General features: G+C 43.5%; 1 protein-coding gene across 1 annotated transcript in view; it reads right to left on the reverse strand.

Moving 5' to 3' along the window:
• The window catches only part of LOC147678413 (uncharacterized), a 115,002-nt gene that overhangs the window by 29,037 nt on the left and 66,202 nt on the right, over positions 1–19,763 (reverse strand). Inside the window, exon 5 of the mRNA XM_086946004.1 lies at positions 3,283–3,471. Coding sequence (XP_086802130.1) covers positions 3,283–3,471 — 189 coding nt within the window. The remainder of the gene's footprint in view (positions 1–3,282; positions 3,472–19,763) is intronic.

Consider the following 19,763-nt stretch of genomic DNA (forward strand, 5'->3'; position numbering starts at 1 on the left):
AATAACTTTAATGTGAGTTTTAAAACGAACCCCAACCAATAGTTATGGGATTAGATTAATTTACATTTATGGCTGTATTTCTAAAAATCACTAAATATTTTGGAAATGAAATAGGCAATAAGCTTGTCACAAGTATTTTTACTATGTTCACTGTGCCATGTTGCATGCAAGCATGTAAATAACACAACAACAACGGTTCCCTTAATGTGAACAAGGCTGATACCAACCGAATGGCGTATTTGGAGACACTGCAATAAATTGAAATTCTGCAGACCTTGGGTTCTCGCATCCGGTTCTTGAATACTGTAACTGGATCCTTTATATAATTTAAATTTATATGTAATTGCATTTAATTAAAATAAATGCATGTTAAGGAAAATGCTACATACCCAGTATGCATCTGTTCTGGTCATATAGAGCTGTAGAGCCATATGCTTTAGCATAGATCGCCATCTAGTATTGGGTCTGCATGTTTGTACTTGGTTTTAGTTCTAAGAAGTCTTTGCAGTCAGGGGGTAGGTGACTCCTCCTTTTGGTGATAGCGCACAGGAGCATCTACTCCACCCCCAGATTGTTTTGCTGTAAGGGTGATAATGGAGTTAGTAAAAGTAGTAAAAGGATGTCCATGTATAGTGTATCTAAGTAAGGTAATACTGCAACAGAAAAAAGTTACCCGGGGAGGCAGGTCGGAGCATATGGCTCTACAGCTCCATATGCCAAGAACAGATGCATACTGGGTAAGTTGCATTTTCCGTTCGACATATGAGCTGTAAATCATATGCTTTAGCATATACTTAACCTGTATCTGTTGCAGTGGTTTGAATAATGTTCCTAAAAACTGCCTGGCCCACACTAGCTTTTTTGTTTTGCTAACACATCTACACAATAGCGCTTTGTGAATGTGTGAGATATAGACCATGTTGCAGCCTTGCAGATGTCATCTAAGGGATGACATTTGGGTTAGGAGGAGATGAGGGAGGTATGCAAGGGGGAGAACGGTTAGTACCCATGTCCTTTTTCTTCAGAGGTATAGAGTAATCCTCAGAGATCCAGCTTCCGTTTTTTAGGAAGAGTGGCCAGGAGGTGTCCAGTTTTAGGGTCAATACTTAGTCTCTTGTTTTGGATCCAAAAGGTGGGCAGTCAGACTGAGGTTCTTTGGATGGGGTATCTTTTTCTTTAGGAGTTGATTTCAGTGTCAAAGATTTGGGGTGAGAGTCTTTGGGCATCTAATATTTTGAAGCCGGGTGCTTGGCTTTAGCCGGTTTGGGCTCTGAAGCTTTCGGAATGGAAGTTCTTGGTTCTGAACTTTTTGGCACGGAGGACCTTGGCTCCGATCCTTCAGATGTTGAGGATTTCGGCTTAGATGATTTCAGCTCAAAAGTTTTAGGTTTGGAGGATTTCGGCTCCGAAGCCTTTGCTGTCAAAGGGGTCAAAGGTGTCTTCGGTGAAGGTGGTGAGGAGACTGGCATATACTTTTGTCTAATGTTTTGGTGCAGAGAGTGTTGGTTCAGAACCGGAATGGGGCTTGCTTGAGTCCGAGCCAGAAGGCTTGTCTGTGTTTCATAGCTGGGATGGACGGCAGGTAATCTGAAACCTTTTCGGTGCCGACCTGAGCCTGAGGGCGAAGGTGAAACCGTAGCCTTAGGTTTCGGTTGAGTGGGCACATGGGGATCTGTACTCCCGGTATGTAGAGCCGAGTGATGTTCAGTTCTTCTTCCATGTCGGAGTTGACTTCAGACACGGACACCAGTTCTTCGTCCTCTGCTTCTGCAGCTGGACAATGGGAATCTGAAGCTTCACCGAAGATGTCCGGTAGGGAGCTGCTACCACGTTGCAGAGTAGAGAGCAACAATCACGAATGGTTTTCTTCGAGCGGAACGATCGGCACTATTCAGTCCTTTTCGTCATGTTCCAGGGATAAGCAGAGGTTTCACACCTCGTGCAAGTTGGTGCATTGAAATATAGCATGACACCCGGGACATAGCTTAAATAGAGTCTGTTCCGTCAACTGCTGGCGTGGTTGGAATGGGTAGGCCCGAATGCCTGCCCTGAAGTTCCCGATCAAAGGTTTTCGCAGTTTAAACAGTACACTATATAAACAATGAGATTCTATCAATGTGTTGTGGTAATTACTTTTAAGATTTTGTTTTTTGTGTCTAGTGAAGTACTAGGCTCTCTCTTAGGTCTGAAAAGACGAGAGCACTGTGTGCTTTTTAAAATACCCCTCACACACTAAAAAGTCCTTTAGTGTCATGTTTCATCATAGGGGTCTTCCCGTCCCTCTAGCGGGGCGGGGCGTGCTACGACCAACGAACTACGCGGGAGCACTTTTTTGTGACAGAAGGCTATGTGTTAGTGTAGGAGGTGTCAGTGAAGTGTAGGGACCTAACATGTGAGTGCAAAGATTAGTTAAAAAGTTTAAAAAATCCCTGGCTAGTAGAAAAAATATATTTTATTCGCTTCTCTAGCTGGGAACGTTAAGAAGGGGATTTTGAGGTAGAGCAATAGCTTGCTACCGAGTCGACATGTTTCATAAGCAGTCCCCTACTGCTTACTCATCAGGACCTTATAGTGGTCCCTACTACAGATTGCTCAGTTCTAAAGTAATAAGCCTACCGTCCTACAAACAAACAGCAAAAATAGGCTGTCTGTTTGGGCTTCAGGGCATGAGCTGGCCCTAGTGAAGCATGGTAATTTTCAATTAATACCAAAAATATTGACCTATTGCGGTCTTAGTTCCACAAATGTTCAATGCCCCATGAACTTGCAGTCGAAGGGTATTCAACGCGGTAGAGTCACCCGCACAAGAACAATGCCTTGATCCTACCCCCGTGCTGCTCTGAGGACTACTCGAGTCGACGACAATCCTGTCAAGGGTAGAGGACTGCACGTCGAAGGGGTTCGAGAACGATACCAAACCGGAGCGCCTCAATACACATCCGAACCTGATGGTGGAAAAAACTATCTGGGGATGGAGTAGATGCCCACGCACACTATCACCAAAAGGAGGAGTCACCTACCTTGTGACTGCAAAGACTTGCAAACATCCGGACCCAATACTAGAAGGCGATCTATGCTAAAGCATATGATCTACAATTCATATGCCTTGAACATATTTTTTTTAATACTTTGTAGAAGCAAATTAGGTAATTGTATGGTAGAAATATTTTTGTTGAGGTACTGGTTAGTAGTGGCAATGTTCAAATGTGGAGCTTTGATGATACTCCACAGATGAACCTCTATGAAACTAAAACCTGTGCCCACCCAGTGATTAATGCTGACCTGCAATGAAAAACGCCAGCTTGAAGAGGCTGATGATCAAAGAGCAGACGTTGCTCCAATTGAAGGGTTCTTCTCGTTTTACGCAGCACAAGATGCTTTTAATGAGGCGCAGGAGGCTGGTGACACCGGTAATGATCAGGTCGTAGAGGTTGAGGTACCCTGCGGGGAATTTGTGGAAGCACGCCATCACTGTGGAAGCAAGAACAGAGCATCATCAGAGAAGTATTAGTGCACCTTCCATCCCAAACCACCTTTCATGCCAGCTTATTTCAGTGAGAGGAAGGAGGCAAGCATCTGTGCACTAAAATGTATTTGAGTGGCCAAGTTGAGTTTTCATTTAATGTGTTAACTGGTTTTAAAGCCACTATGTACAGGCAGATCAGTGTAAAGAGCAAAGTGGCAGCAATGCTTCTCTATATTGTACATGTTGTTAAACAGAGGGGTAGTTTGAGGGGATAAGCGCATAATGATAATGTGTGGTTGCTCAACGCCCTTCATTTTAATCCCAATCACCCACCTGTTTCTTTGTGGTTTGTTTTTGGAGACAAGAATTTCAATTTGCCCTTACTCCCACAATTGTTCAGGGTTTCCACTTAGAAAGGTGCTTTACAGAGGATTCCTCATGCACAACCATGACCTTCATTCACTACTAGCAGTGCAATATTGTACCGTAACAACAAGCAACACAAGTCAGATAATATTCTGCTCTATCACATTCTTCTGCCTGATGTGTGGCCATTCATTATGTGTTTAAGACTCATTTTGCGACATGAATATCTCCTAAGCTTGTATTGGATTAATTTGAGGTGAAGTGCGAGCAGTCGTCAGCAGAATAAGGGATCATCTCCTAACAGGCAAAAGAGTCAAACAGGAACACATCATTTGTACAAACTTTTAGTGTTTTACTCAGGTCTAAATGGAAACATTAGTCTTGTTTTTTAGATTTTCGAACACCCATTTTTATGAGGTTTTACCCTAAATGTGCATGGCTTTGTAGTACACAAGTATTCCACCCGGAAAGTTCAGGCTGATGGCAAACAATCTGGTGGGAGTTATGTCTCCCTGTTGTACTCTGGTGGATGAGAAATATGCAAGTCACTTGGCGAAAAGTACGTAATTTTGTGCCGTACAGTTCCGGGCCACTCTCTGTGCCTGCCTGACTATAGCAAGGATTAAAGCATTTAGTGATGGTGCATTTATTCTTGAATGTTGTGGTCCACTGGTAAGCAGTGTGGCAATTTAGGGCCAGTCTTGCATGCATTCGTTTCTGAATGCGTTTTTGGCCAGACGTGCCTGACCTTATGTTGTATCGTTGCACAGTTAAGGGTCTGTTCAGCTCCAGTGTGAGTGTAGCATGGAGGAAGAGTTGACCCTGCAGGAGCATGTGTAGTTGACTATGTGTGTTCTTGTAGGTGAAGGAAAGCCTAGAATCACATCTCACACTCAGGACCACTGAGGCTACCACCAAAGAACGTGGTGAAGGGCAGCTGAGGTGCTGTTTAACCCACACATTTCCATTTTTGACAAACTGAGGCAGAGGACGTTTTCCTCTGATGCTTGATGTGATCCAAGCACTCTGGGATTCATGCTATCAGGACGAGGCGCTGAGATAAACACTTTTCCTGGGGAAAGAGACAAGTCCGTAGATCCGGTGAGGGTGATCGCCCTGTTAGAACTTTGGCCAGGCTGCTCCAGAGTCCACATGCTTCATCCTACATCTCCGAACTTACCGACCCAGAGATTCAAACCTGTTCCTCCACCCCAGAGCTCCAACAAATCATGGTTGACTTTTTTGCCCACCTACTCCACTTTGCAAATGGCAGTGCCCTCTGACCTCGAGGCCTACTTTGATGCCATCGAATTGGTATGGGTATCAGATGCACAGTGGGAGTTTCTAGACTTCCCGATCACTGCAGAGGAGATACAGCAGGCAATCGGCAGCCTCCACCCAGATAGAGCTCCCGCCTAGAATACTATTCAATTCTTACTGCTGAACATTTACCAGGACACCCTTAAGGTGGGCTGGCTCCCTCCCCCCCATTGATGCGGGAGGCAGTAATTTTTACACTCCTCAAGCTGGACAAGCCAGCTAACCAATGCGACTCATATCACCGCCCGTCTCTCATCAACATAGACAACAAAATATTTGATAAGGTACTGGCTAACGGGCTGCAACTTTTGCTTCCTGTAAGGATCAGACCCCATCAACCCGGATTTATACTGGGCTGCTCCACGGCCCATAACTTAGGAACCATATTTGCAGTAATAAATCATCTGCATCTGCGTAATTCTGCAATGGCTGCACTGCTCAATGCCACAAAAGCATTGGATACGCTTGAGTGGGAATACCTCTTCCCGTTGCTATCTTGTCTAGGTCTCGGTGCCAACTTCATTGCGCAGATACGCCTGCTCTACCCCCTGCTCTCAACTCTAGTACGCCTGAATGGACAAATATCACACCCTTACCCGGTGACCATGGGCACGCAGCAAAGGTGCCCGCTCTCCCCCCTTTCTTTTCGCCATTGCAATGCAACCCCTAGTGGCCAAAATCCGTCAGCACCCCGCAAACTATAGGCTTTACATCTCGCGGCCTGGTCATATCCTTTAAGCTGACAACATTACCCTTTATGCTATTCAGCCTGAGACTAATCTCTCCCCATTAATCTGTGAAGTCATATGATTCAGAGGCTTGTCTGGTGTTCAAGTTAATTGGGCCAAATCTATGCTTCTTCCCTTAACGGATGCCACATTTCCGTTCCAAATAAGACTACCCGCTCCAATGGGCCACTGGGCCCGTTAAATACCTGGGCACTCAGGTCAGCAGGAATGTTGAGGCACTCTAGCAAGCTAACTTTAGCAGAGCCATAGCCTGGTTAGAGGACCATGTTCCTCTGTGGTCTGAGCTTCCATTGTCCATGTCAGGATGGATTGCCATTGCAAAGATGGTCGTGCAAACAAATTTCTTTATTTGTGAATATTCATATCCCAATTACAAAGGCCTTTTTTAAACATCTTTGCTCCAACTTCATCACGCTAGTCTAGGCGGGCCAACAGCCCTGCATTGCATACAAACTTCTAACGCTGCCACAATCACAGGGAGGGATGGGTGCACCAGATCTGCAGATATATGCTCTGCGTGCCCAGGCACATTTCTTACACTACTGGACTCACCCCACACCTTTTCAACCACACATCATGCTCAAGAAAGACAGGATCTCCCTGTGGCCATTATATACAGCGCCATTTCTTCCTTATAAACAGCCAGGCCCACAGTTCGACACTCCACAATGTATGCGTTGGGCATGGATCAGGATGGCAAGATGCACAGGCACCACTCAACTGTATGCCCCATCAGTTCCAGTGGTAAAACACCCGGTTACCTCCTTTAAATGATAAAGGCACAATCAGCCCTGCCAGTAAGCAAAATATTCATACCTTTGCGGATCTCTATCCTGACGACCAATTTCTTGCCCCTCCAACCTGGGCAACCAACACAGGTGCACCCTTGGGTGTCCTTTTGTATTACCAATTGCGTGCAACATGCCAGGCTCTTCACGACACCATCCCAGCTCCCCCGAAGACACTCACAGCGTTAGGAAACATTCAGGACACCCTCGCCCCGGAAACTGATGACATCCATATATAACCACATGCAGCGCAAGGCACCGCATCAGCGTTGGCCACACGAGCCGGAGCAAAAAGACCTTGCACTTCTCCTAACCGATACCCAGTGGGCCTTCTACTGCGGCCAGCCTGAGAGGCTTTCTCCCAACTACAGATGACTTATCCATTTCAAATATTTGCAACATCCATACTGAACCCCTATACAAATACACCCGATGGGGCTATGCCCGGAGTCCCGCTGCCCACGCTGCTATTCACCTCAGGGGGACTTAATTCACTTGGCCTGACACTGTCTTGCAATTGCTGCCTACTGGGTGGAAATCCTCTGCATAATATGGAGAGTCGCAAACATACCGGTATGCCAGTCTCCACTGTTGTGGCTACTGGGCCTTGTAAAGGACATGCCCAGTGATTCCTGTAAATTGCTTGCTTTGATGCTCCTTACTGCAAATCGAAGAATAGGAATGAAATGGAGATGCACACAGGCACCCCAAGCCCAAGACTGGGTCACAGACATTACATACTACCACAAACAATTATCCAACTCCTGGGACCGGATGCTAGCGGGGGCCTGCCTCTGAGACATCTGGGAACCCTTTACCACCTATCTTCGGCAAGCGGGCAACTTACCCAAGGCCCCAAAAAGCTATGTGTCTAGCTGTGCACCAGAAGTATGTGCATGCCCACCATGTAATTTTATCTTTCTAATTTAAAAGCTCATGTCTATAACAAGCCAACTGTTTATAAATTAAAAACATAAAAATAAAAACTTGAGTGCCACCATGATGTTGCCTTTTTGAAGCAGATGGATTACATCCTGTAATGTTACCACATGAAAGTGTTCCCATAACGTGTATTGATTGAAAAGGCAAAGATGCAGTATTGATCTCAGCGTTCCATCCTTCTTGGGTATTAAGAAGTATAGGGAATACATGCCATTTCCAAAGCGTTCTTTGAAACTGGCTCAATGGCATCTTTGGATAGCAGATCGTTGACCTCCTCCGTAAGAAGGTGAAGGTGTTGATGGTCTGTGTGCGTGGATGCAGGTTTGGGGCTGTGGTATGAGGTCTAAACATCATCCATGTTAAACGATGAACAGCACCCATTAATCAGATGTCATTTCAGGCCAAAGGTGGTGGAACTGCAAAAGTCTTCCCCCAACAGGTGTGTGATTAGGAGGGGGGGGTAGTTGAGGAGAGTCATTGTATTGCAGATCAGCCAGTAAACACGCCAGATATCTTTGACCTCATCCAACAGAACAACTTGGATATTATTTTCCTCACTGAAACTTGGTTAAATCCCGCTTCAACTCCTATTTTAGACCTAGTACCTCCCACTCACGATATACTCAGGCTTGACAAATCTGAAATTGGGTGGTGGTCTTGCTTGTATTTACAGGAATACTCTCTCGATCTCTCAGGTGCAGTCCTCTCTCCCTTCCTCCTGCGAATATCTTGGTCTCAGCATCACGAATAAGAACCTACCAATCTGTAAACTTCACACGTTCTAACACCCACCGGGTAATAATCTCCCTTTCATTGAGCACTTAATGGAGATCATCTCTAGCAATGTTGACTCTGCAATACCCCAAATCTTCCTACGGGACTTCAATCTACACTGGTCCAAACACAAACACAACACAGCGGTTTGCTGCCTTAAATATTTTCTAAATGATCTTGATACGTCACAGCATTGCGATCAACCTATCCACACGAGAGGGGAAATCATTAATCTCATCATTTCCAAGGAACAGACCATCTCCTTAGAATCCATATCTCCTTGTGATTGGTTTGAACATCACAGCATCCTATTCTATATTAACAGGGAGGTGATATTGAAGACGGCTCAACCGCTTAAATCAAAGATTTTGAAAAGAGATCTCAGATCAATAAATCATGACAAACTAGCTGCTCAATTTAAATCAGTCCTTGCCTCCCAAGCTGACTTATTTGAGGTTCAATCTCTCACGGACCACTATAATTCGAGCATCACCAAGATCATGGATGACATTGCTCCACTCAAGCTTAAAAATTCCTCATCAAAAATTTCCAAACCGTGGTACAACAAAAACAAATAATGAACGTCGCAATTTTAGAGCAGCTGAAAGATCCTGGCTTTCCAATCCCTCTTCGGATCAATTAAAACTTCTGAAAAATGTCAGAGGCCTCTACAACAAACAGATCAAGCAAGCAAAGGTTGACTACTTCAGAGTACAACTAGATCAAGCAGCAAATCGCCCCAAGAAACTCTTCGAACTGGTCAAACAGCAATCTGTTGCCACGCCAATCCTCTGACTCAAAAGGTAATCCGCCCTCCTGTGATGATTTTGCCACTTTCTTCATGGAGAAATCTCAACTCATCTCCTCTGACCTTGCCGCTAAGAAGGCCCTTTTGCCCCCTTCATTAGCTGCCTCGCTCCCCGACCTGCCTGAAAAGTGTATCCCGACCGTCGCCAAGAACAATGCTTCATGGGGCTCCTCCTCTTTTAATGAAAGACATTGAAATTATTCTCAAGACTATCAACCCGTCTAACCACTTCGGTGAACCGCTGCCACCGGCCATCTTCAAAGAGATCAGGAGTGCTCTCATCCCCACCTGGACCAAGATAGTAAATGCCTCCTTATCTCAAGGATTGATCCCTGATTGCCTAAAAGCAGAACAGGTTTCGCCTATTCTAAAAAAAACTCAATGCCGACAAATCTGATCTCAATAACTTCTGTCCCATCTCCAATATCTCCACCCTAGCGAAACTTCTCGAAAAACTTGTCCAATCCCAGCTCTGTGCTCACATTGAGAATTACCAACTCTTAGACCATCATCAATCTGGTTTCAGGAAGGGTCACAGCACTGAATCGGCCCTCATACACATTTTTGATGACATCCTAAAAATACTTGACAAAAACGAATCGTGCCTCTTGATCCTTCTTGACCTGTCCTCTGCTCTCAATACGATCTCTCATGACATTATCCTATCCATCCTACAAAACAGAATGGGCTTCTCGGACCTGGTGCTCCGCTGGTTCTCATCCTTCCTTCTCCACAGATCTCAGATTCAAGTCAAATCACGCTCTCTCTCAGCCTTCCCCAGTACTCATGTGAGTCCCCCAAGGATCCACCCTCTCTCCTATCCTCTTCAATCATTTCTTGAAACCTCTCACTAACCTACTTAACTCTATGAATAGTCTCTTCCACATGTTTGCAGACGACACAACTATCTGAAAATGTCATCCCTAGACAACATCATCTCACTAAATTCTATCCTCACTGCGACCCAAAATTGGTTAACAGAGAATCATCTCCTGCTCAACGCTTCTAAAACAGAATTCTTGCTCATCTTCCCGCCGAACCACACCCCCAAGATCGATCTCTGGCTACATCACCTCACGACTCTTAACTGCACTCCGATCATCATAGATTCAGCCAAATCGTTTGGAGTCACAGTGGACAAGCACCTGAGTATGAATGCTCATATCAGCAATGTTTGTAAGGGAGCAAACCACCTAATGAGGACACTCAGAATGATCAAACCCTTCTTGCCACAAAAGGATTTCAAGCAGGTGGTACAAGCACTTGTCTTATCAAGGTTAGACTATGGCAGGGCTACTCTGTGGCCTTCCTAAATATTCCTTGGCTCCACTTAGGGCCTCGTTGAACTCTGCAGCAAAATTGATTACAGGCTCCAAATGAAACAAGCACATCTCCCCAGTCCTGAAATATCTCAACTGACTACCCTTTGAAGCACGAATCCAGCTAACGATTGCAATCCTGATGCACAAAGCACTGCACTTCAATACTCACACTTATCTAGCGCAAAAACTTGAATTATCCTGCGGGAGAGGGCTTCCAGAAGTGCCTCTACTCTCCTCTTGAAACCAATCATCCTTATTAAAAAGAGAACCTGTCACCGAGCCTTCTCTGGTGCTGCACCTAAAATATGGAACTCTTCCTCCGGATGTACGCAGACTCGCCTCGACGACAGCTTTCAAACTGGAAGCCAAGAGATTCTTAATGAGCAAATTCCTACCATAAGGAGATGTGATACTCATAAGGTGGCTATCTCTTGGTCCCTAACTCCATAGCACAACTACCAGTGATGGTCCATATCGTTTGCTTAATGTTGGACCCTCTAGGTGTACCATTGTTTACTGTTTCTCAGTTTTTTTCCCACAATTGCTGTGTATATTTCATTGTGTCCTCTCCACCAACTTATTGTCAAGCGCTCCGATATCCTTCGGGATCTTGTTCGCGCTATATAAAACTTTATAAATAAATTCTTTAGAAGTAGAGGCTCCCTTTTCAGGAGTACCTTTACATCTTTGATTGCCCCTCTTGTATTTGCCTCTGTTGTAACCCCTAGCATTTTACTGGTGGTATACCAGTTCATGTTTATGGTAGGACTGGATGTCAGTGGTGGTGGTCTCGACTGCCCCCCCTGTTCTGAACCCTATGAAAGGACGGCTGCCTACGTGTTGTGTTCTGCAACGTTCCCATGGATTTTACAGTTTGTGTCTTTCATTTATTCTAATGGAGTATCCATCTCTGGGCCAAAATTTTTTTCCCATCAAAAGGAATGTTTAAGAGGTTTTGCTGAACCTCCTATTTAAATCGAGATATGCGCAGCCAAGCATGTCTGTGTAGTACAATTGAAGAATTTATCACTTGTGCTACAGTATCCGCACTATCCAGGGCACACAAAATAGCTGCGTAGTAGATTTGTTTGCACTCTGAAACTAGTTCCTCTACTCTTCATTTATATTTATCTAGTACATGTTGTTCCAGCTTCTCTATGTCATCCCGGGTAGCTCTATAATGCCACAAGAGTAGGCCCACTGAATTGGCTATGCGCCAATGACTGGCATGTCCTATATGCTTACTCCTCTCACCCGGAGGGGGAGTGTCACCTGTACTTTGGGAAGCAGCTTTTATCCTAGCTGTTGTAAACACTAGGAAAGCCACAGTGGGGTGTCCCCTAAAGTTACACGTATCATTTGGAGAAGTTTTGTACTTGCACTTGATAGGTGTTTGTATTCTAGACTTAAAAGGGTCCATAAATATCTCTGTTGACACTCTAAGCATTAACCCTATCATAGGAAGACATTGACCTCAGTTTGAGAGAGTCTCCGCTAAAAAGTCACCTTCCTCTTCTGTGGTGTGCATCTGAATTTTGTGATCGTCAGTTGTGTGCGGTAGAACTCTATGATAGGAAGTAGTGTTGCCTGGTGGTGATGTTGGGTTCAGCACATCAATGTCACAGAATGACAAATGCGTCCCAAGTTTCTGTACTATCTGGGGCTACTCTCTCTAAGTCATGGTCATGAGTAGGGCTCCCTGTGTCTTCATCACCTGAGAGCATGGAAACTGGTGACATGGATTGTGGTGAAATGTCCAGTGGCATAGAGCTGGTTGCTTTGTGTTCATAAGTCTTTCTATTTAGGGGGCTGAAGCATATCCTGCCCTGTTCATTTAGGACTTGGTTTTTCTAAAAAATGGTCCATGACTATTCATTAGTCTCTGAAGGTTCTCAAAGACATTGCCCTCTGCATCATCGCGGCCTGTGCTATGGATTTTTCACAAGTCTTTTTATCTGACACTCCAGTGGAGCCGAAGACATTGTTGCAGATGGCTTTTTAGGCGTAGAAGCTGATGATGCGACTGGAGTCGAAGTTGTATGTCTACTCGACTCAAACGAATTTGCCGGCACCGAATTGGTACGCAGCACCAATGGTTTGTTTGGCGTTGAAGACTGCAGGTGTCAATTGCTTTGTGGGCACTGCATATTGCTTTGGCTTTGAGGGCTGCATGTCTCCTCCTCCTTTGTCTTGTAGGCCCTGAGCCCAATTAGCATTGATGCAGCGGTCCTGTCAACTCCGATGAGCGCTCTAGTGTAGACCAGAACCAGAAGGCTGTGGCGTACGAAGGGGGTGATGCATGGGTGTACTTTCATGGTGTAAGCATGGGTCTGGTGACCTTCGGTACTCACGGCCCTTGGAGTAGTCTTCATTCTGGCCTGGATCTCGTAGTTGTGGGCTGGTCTAGTAGTTCCAGAGGTGGTGGTGAGGCTTCATCCGTTCCTTCCTGTCCACATTGTTTGGAGTTTCTCAGAAGTGAAATAATGTGGACTGCACAAGAGGACACCCATTTCGGCACCATCCTCCTCTTCTTCTCTGCCAGCCCAATGGTTCTTCCTCTGTGGCAAATTCTGCCTCGGTCGCCATCTCCATGGTGTGAGATAGATATCTATTGTGTCAAGAGTGAAGCGTTTTCTGGTTCTTGAACAGGTCGAAGGCTGCGCAATCCTGTATGTTATGTTCCATTGCAGCGGCAGGCAAAGGTTACAGATGTCGTGCTGATCAGAGTAAGTGTACTTTGACCCACACTATGGGCATTTTTGAAAAAGTGTGTTTTGTTTACCTTTCATTACCCAGAGCCAAGCTGTCATGGACAGCTGGGTTGGAGAGCAAGAATAAGCCTATTTTATCTTTCGGGGCGCAGAGCCAGCCCACTCTAGCGAATCAAGAAGATTTACTCATACTGCTTAACATGAGAACAGCATCATGATTGGATGAGAGAGTTGTCTGTACAGCGGGTGAGAGGTTGGGTACCCAAGCAAGATTCACAGGACAACTTTAAAAATTGTGTTTGGAGGGAGAGGTGATGTGCAGGCCAGCCATATGTAGCAAGCTGTTCACACTGAACGAATCTGTCCCCTCCTAAGCCATGTAAATGATGTTTTCTAGGTATGGATCTACTACTTTCGGAGATAGCTGCAGCAGTACTGTGACACCGGAGCCTAATTGTGTGGTATCCATTCACCTCCACCAGTTCCACGTTCACCTTGCCCGAATAATCTGTTAGGAATTGTGGTTTGCTTCTGCTAGTCACAGCTACTCAGAAGCCTTTACACAAACTATAAGTGCTCACTTGTCTTACCCTTCAAATTGATCTATTTTATTACTAACCTGGAGATATGTGGAACCATGTGAATATCTGTCTCATCCAATAGGAATATTGTGCAAGGGTCGAAGATACTTTCTTCAACTCTCCCAGGCCTCTCTAGTCGACTTCTTAATATTGGCCTGTTTCATAGTATTTCTTTTCCACTTGAAGAAACTACTCAAAATAAGTAAATAAAAACAGGTTTATTCAAAATCACTCATTTGGTAATGCTTGAGAACCCTCCAGCCTCTCAAAAGGTTATTGTCCTCAGGATCCTGAATTTAAACTGAGTCCCAATTTACGACGAATGAAAACTCATAACTCTGGCTTTGGCCAAATGCTGTAGTGCATCACTAACAATATGAGGCTCTATCTAACATGATGATAAAATGTGTTTATTCCCAGCTATGAATGAAAATATTTTCATTGCTGAATATTGTGCACTTCAAATGTCACCATACAGGATACCCATGAATTAACCCTTGATGACTGGCATGTTTAAAAAACAAAATCACATGTGCTCAGCCGAAGACAACATTGATCTTTTAAGTGCCTTCGCTGTGTAATAGTCACACTAAGTAATAGATGCCGAGAAACAGATTGGGAATGCAGCTAGATAAGCATAAAATTAACGGAGGACCCCCTTCCAGCCCTTAAATAGTCCTACTGACCAAGATAGATGATTGAGGGCTAGGTAGATACACCCACTGTTAGGCTCATTGTCTAGTTAGTAGTAAAGTCTCCACGTCTCCTATCCGACTATTCTTAAATGGGTGGTGGAAGTATTCTCTGGATTCATCAGCTCAGAACCTGTGCACAAACACCTCTATGTGCAAGTGTGGTTGCAGTGGCTCTCAAAATAAGCCCAGCATGGCAAAACTGCAGTGTTGCACTAACTAGTCAGGGTAAATGTAGTTTTCTGAACAAGTTATGTGGAGCAAATGCTATTTAATCAGGTGCTTTTCTTCAAACACTTACATCACTACTCATTTAATCACCTTCGTCGAGGTAGAATTCAATACTAGAGCTTGGTGTGGGCTCGGGTCTTTACAAAGATTATGAATACACCACCTTGCCACTCCACACCTTCACTAAGAGCTGCTGAGCCCACATTGATGCCCTATTGAGGGATCTAAGAAGCCTGAAATTACCTCTTCTACCATTACCTTAAAACTATTAATTGTCTTCCATTACAGCTCAGCTCTATTTTTCCTCATTCGGATGCTTACCTTGCCTTTAATGCCTAATCTTAGACTCCAAGCTATCGATGAATGCCCAAGTGGACAAACTAGCAAGATCAAGCTTGGTCACTATAAAAACGCTGCGATTAATTTCCCCTCATTTGGGATTTCCACACAAGGTTCCATCTCCCTTGTTCTGTCCAAACTATTACGCCAATAGCCTCTAACACGGATCACCTTAATGACCATGAACAGACTACAATGGATTCAGAACTCAGCTGCCAGACTGCTCTTGCATATCAAACCGCCAGACCAAATCGCACATGCCTCGAAAGCCCTGCATTGGTTACCGGTTGCCAGAAGATCCACGTTCAAGTTGCTTTCTATCACCCACAAAGCAATACATGGAATGGGACAGCTATTCATCAGGAATAAAATCACCAAACACATTCAACAAAGGAACCTCCGCACCCAAGGGGCACCTCGCTTCAAAGTCCCAAGATACAAGAAAAAAAAAAACATGGTTGGCACATCCTTCTCCATTTAAGCAGACAAACTATGGATCTCTTTAGCCCCAACAGAAGATCCAGGCACAGCCACCTTATCTTCAGAAAACTACTCAAGAGTTGGCTCTCCCCACATAAGCATCATACGCAAACAGAAATTTACAGCATATCCCTCTGTATACAAGCATTATTTTCACTATAGATATGTACCGATCTTTGTGTAAACATGTAGAATAATTATGTAAAAAAAATTAAGTACAATAGCACTTGAAAACCGGAGTTTATCTGGTGCATTTTTGGTCTACATGTACTTGCTTCCATTGTGCATCTATGTACCTTACATGTACTTGGATCTGTTACTTTTCTCCTGAAAAAGCATATCCAATGCACTACCCTATTTCTCATCCTGTACCTCGATATCTTTATTCTACATATACTTAGCTCCATTATGCATCTAGATCTCAATGTTCTTATGGATCTATATATATATATCACTTTCTTCAAATTTAGCATGTCCAATGCACTACCTTATTTCTCAGCCTATACTTTCCTCAATATACCTTCGGGCCCAACTTAGACTCATCTCAGTCATCTTTCAACTACTCTTTCCAATGCACTACCCTATTTCTCACCCAATACATCTATCAATATATCCTCTACATTCACTCCTATTTATCCTACTCATACCACTACTATGATCCCCAAAATAACCCTTTCTAGACTCTCCCCACTATACCCCACCTTGCATCATCCAACACCTTTTACTATACAGATCCCCCAAAACAAACCTTTCTAAACTCTTCCCTCTGATTATTCCCCTCCACAGCCCCTTTTTACTCATCCAAAAGCCTCCTCCTATTGCTATAAACACCCCCCCAAAAATCGAAATATAGATCTCCAAATCCTTCACTCTTCTATCCCTCCACTATCCTTTTCAATCAAAACAGACTAACATGTTCACTTCTCAAATTTCACATTCCACTATACTAATTCACCACTAATCCTTCATGGGTTCCAGATTAGTGTGCTACTCGACAATAAAGTGCTTCAACGCCCATCAGTGTTCCAAGCGCTATTTAAATGCAAACCTTTTTCCCCTTTTCAACCCCTCTGCAAAGCTTCTCAATCCAAATAACTAACATAGCCACGACTCAAATTACTTTCATATTTCACTATACTAATTCAACACTAATCCTTATGGGCTCAAGAGTAGCGTGCTACTTGCCCAAAAAAGCGCTTCAAAACCCTATTAGGGGTAGCAGGCGCTACATAAATACAAACCTCTTTCCCTCTTCTATCCCAGTGCTTACCCTTCTCTTTCCAAATAACTGAATAACACATCCTCCACTCAAATGACTTCATATTTCACTACACTAATTTTCAACACTAATCCTTTATGGGTTTTGGAGTAACGTGCTACTCACCAGAAACGCACTGCAACACCAATCAGGGATAACAGGTGCTATATGAATGCAAACCTTTCTTGCCCTTCTATCCCTCCGCTATCCTTCTCACTCCAGCAAACAAACTAATATCCACCACTCAAATTACTGTCATATTACACTATACTAACTCACCACTAATCCTTTATGGGTTTCCGGAGTAGTGTGCTACTCGCCAAAAAAAGTGCTACAACACCCCACCAAGGGTAACAAGCGCTATACAAATACTAACCTTTTTACCTCTTCTATCCTTCCGAATCCAAATAACCGACTAACCTATCCACCACTTAAAATACTTTCATATGTCACTATACTAATTCAACACCAATTCCTTTATGGGTCCCGGAGTAGTGTGCTACTTGCCGAAAAAGCGCCTCAGCATTTCATCTGGGGTAGTAAGCACTATATAAATGCAATTACAATACAATTACCTAAAAATTATTATTAAAGGTCTTCCATTACCTCTCAGCTCTGTTTTTCCTCATTTGGATGTTTACCTGGTCTTTAATACCTAATCATAGAGCTTTCATTTTTTTGTGCCTAACCATTGCACTGAGACTTCGAAATTAAAATCTATAATTATTTTTTATATTGATAGCTCCAATTAAGCAACTTTTACTATAGCTCCTAATACAAACGCTAACCAATGATAAATATATAATAGACGTAAATTCAATTAATGTTTAATAAAATATGGTGCCCTTACCATAGCACTAATATTACCACTGACTGGTAAATGAATATACAATAACTTTAATCTGAGTTATGTGATTAGATTAATTTATATTTATGGCTGTATTTCTGAAAATCACTAAATATTTTGGAAATGAAATAGGCAATAAGCTGGTCACAAGTAGTTTCACTATGTTCACTGAGCCATGTGGCACGCAAGCATGTAAACAACACAATAACAACGGTTTACTTAATGTGAACAAGGCTGATGCCAACCAAATGGCGTATTTGGAGACACTTCAATAAATTGAAATACTGCAGACCTTGGGTTCTTGTGTCTGGTTCTTGAAGACTGACTGGATCCTTTATATAATTTACATTTATAGGTAATTGCATTTAATAAACTAAAATAAATGCATGTTAAGGAAAATGCTACTTACCCAGTATTTATCTGTTCCTGGCATATAGAGCTGCAGAGCCATATGCTTAGCATAGATCGCCATCTAGTGCTGGGTAGGCATGTTTGCACTTTGTTTTTGTTCGAAGAAGTGTTTGCAGTCACGCGGTAGGGGACTCCTCTTTTTGGCGATAGTGCGCATGGCCATAGACTCCACCCCCAGATTGTTTTGCCACAAGGGTGATGACAGTCAGTAAAAGTAGTAAAGGGATGTCCATGTATAGTGTATCTAAGTAAGATAATACTGCAACAGATAAAGGTACCCGGGGAGGCTGGTGGGCGCATATGGCTCTACAGCTCTATATGCCAATAACAGAAGCATTCTGGGTAAGTAGCATTTTCTGTTCGAGGCATATTAGCTGCAGATCATATGCTTTAGAATAGACTATACAGCAGTTATCCCCCATGCAGTGGTTAACCTGTATCTATTGCAGTGGTTTGAAATAGTGTACTTAAAACTGCCTGGCCCACACTAGCTTGTTTTGCTAACACGTCTACACAATTGTGCTTTGTGAGATATAGAACATGTTGCAGCTTTGCAGATGTCATCTAAGGGTATATTCCCTAAGAATGCCATGGAAGCCCCTAGTTTGTGTGTAGAGTGCGCCCTAGGGGGAATTGTTAATGAGTGCTTAGCTTTAATGCAGCATATTTGGATGCACTTATCTATCCACAGTGCAATACCAGCTTTTGATATGGGATTGATTGTATGCAGTGGTGAAAAAGCAACAAAGAGTTGTTTAGTTTTCCTAAAATATTTAGTTCTTTCAAGGTAATTTAGCATAGCTTATTTTACATCCAGTTTGTTAAGAGTGCATTCTGCCACTGAGTCTGGTTGAGGGGAAAAACAGCCAACTCAATGGATTGGTTGAGATGAAATGAAGAAACAACTTTAGGTAATAATTTGGGGTTAGTCCTAAGAACCACTTTATTTTGGGGAATTTGTAAAAATGGTTCTAGTATACTTAGTGCCTGGAGCTCACCCACTCTTCTAAGATGTGATGGCTATAAGGAAGGCTACCTTCTAAGTGAGAAATTGTAGTTCACATTTATGCAATGGCCCAAAGGGTGGACCCATGAGTCTTGTAAGGACTATATTAAGATTCCACTCTGGAGAGGGTGGAAGTCTAGGAGGAATGATTCTTTTGAATCCTTCCATGAAGGCTTTGATAGCAGGCACTCGAAACAAAGACAAGTGTTGTCTGTTTTGTAGATACAATGCTAATGCTGCAAGGTGTACGCGTATATATGTATATGCTAAGTTAGAACACTGTAGGTGTAGCAGATAGAAAATTATGTTTTGTATGGAAGCATCTAGTGGATTGATGTTATTGTTTGTACAGTAAATGACACATTGTTTCCACTTAGCAGCATAGCATGCTCTTGTGGTAAGGGATCTAGCCGCTTTAATAACATTCATGCAGTCTGGCGGAAGATTAAGGTTGCCAAACTCTATGATTTCAGATGCCAGATCGCAAGGTTGAGTTGACTGGGATCTGGATGTCTGATCTCTCTGAGGTTCAGAGTGAAAAGCTTGGGGGAGAGGTGTAGTTTTTGGTGAGGAACTACCGACAGTTCCAACAGGGTTGGGAACCATGGCTGTCAAGCCCATATGGGAGCAACTAGGATCATTGTCAGGGAATGTTGTGTGAGCTTTCGAACC

The sequence above is a fragment of the Lissotriton vulgaris genome, chromosome 12, assembly GCF_964263255.1.
Source record: "Lissotriton vulgaris chromosome 12, aLisVul1.2, whole genome shotgun sequence".
Lineage (NCBI taxonomy): Eukaryota > Metazoa > Chordata > Amphibia > Caudata > Salamandridae > Lissotriton > Lissotriton vulgaris.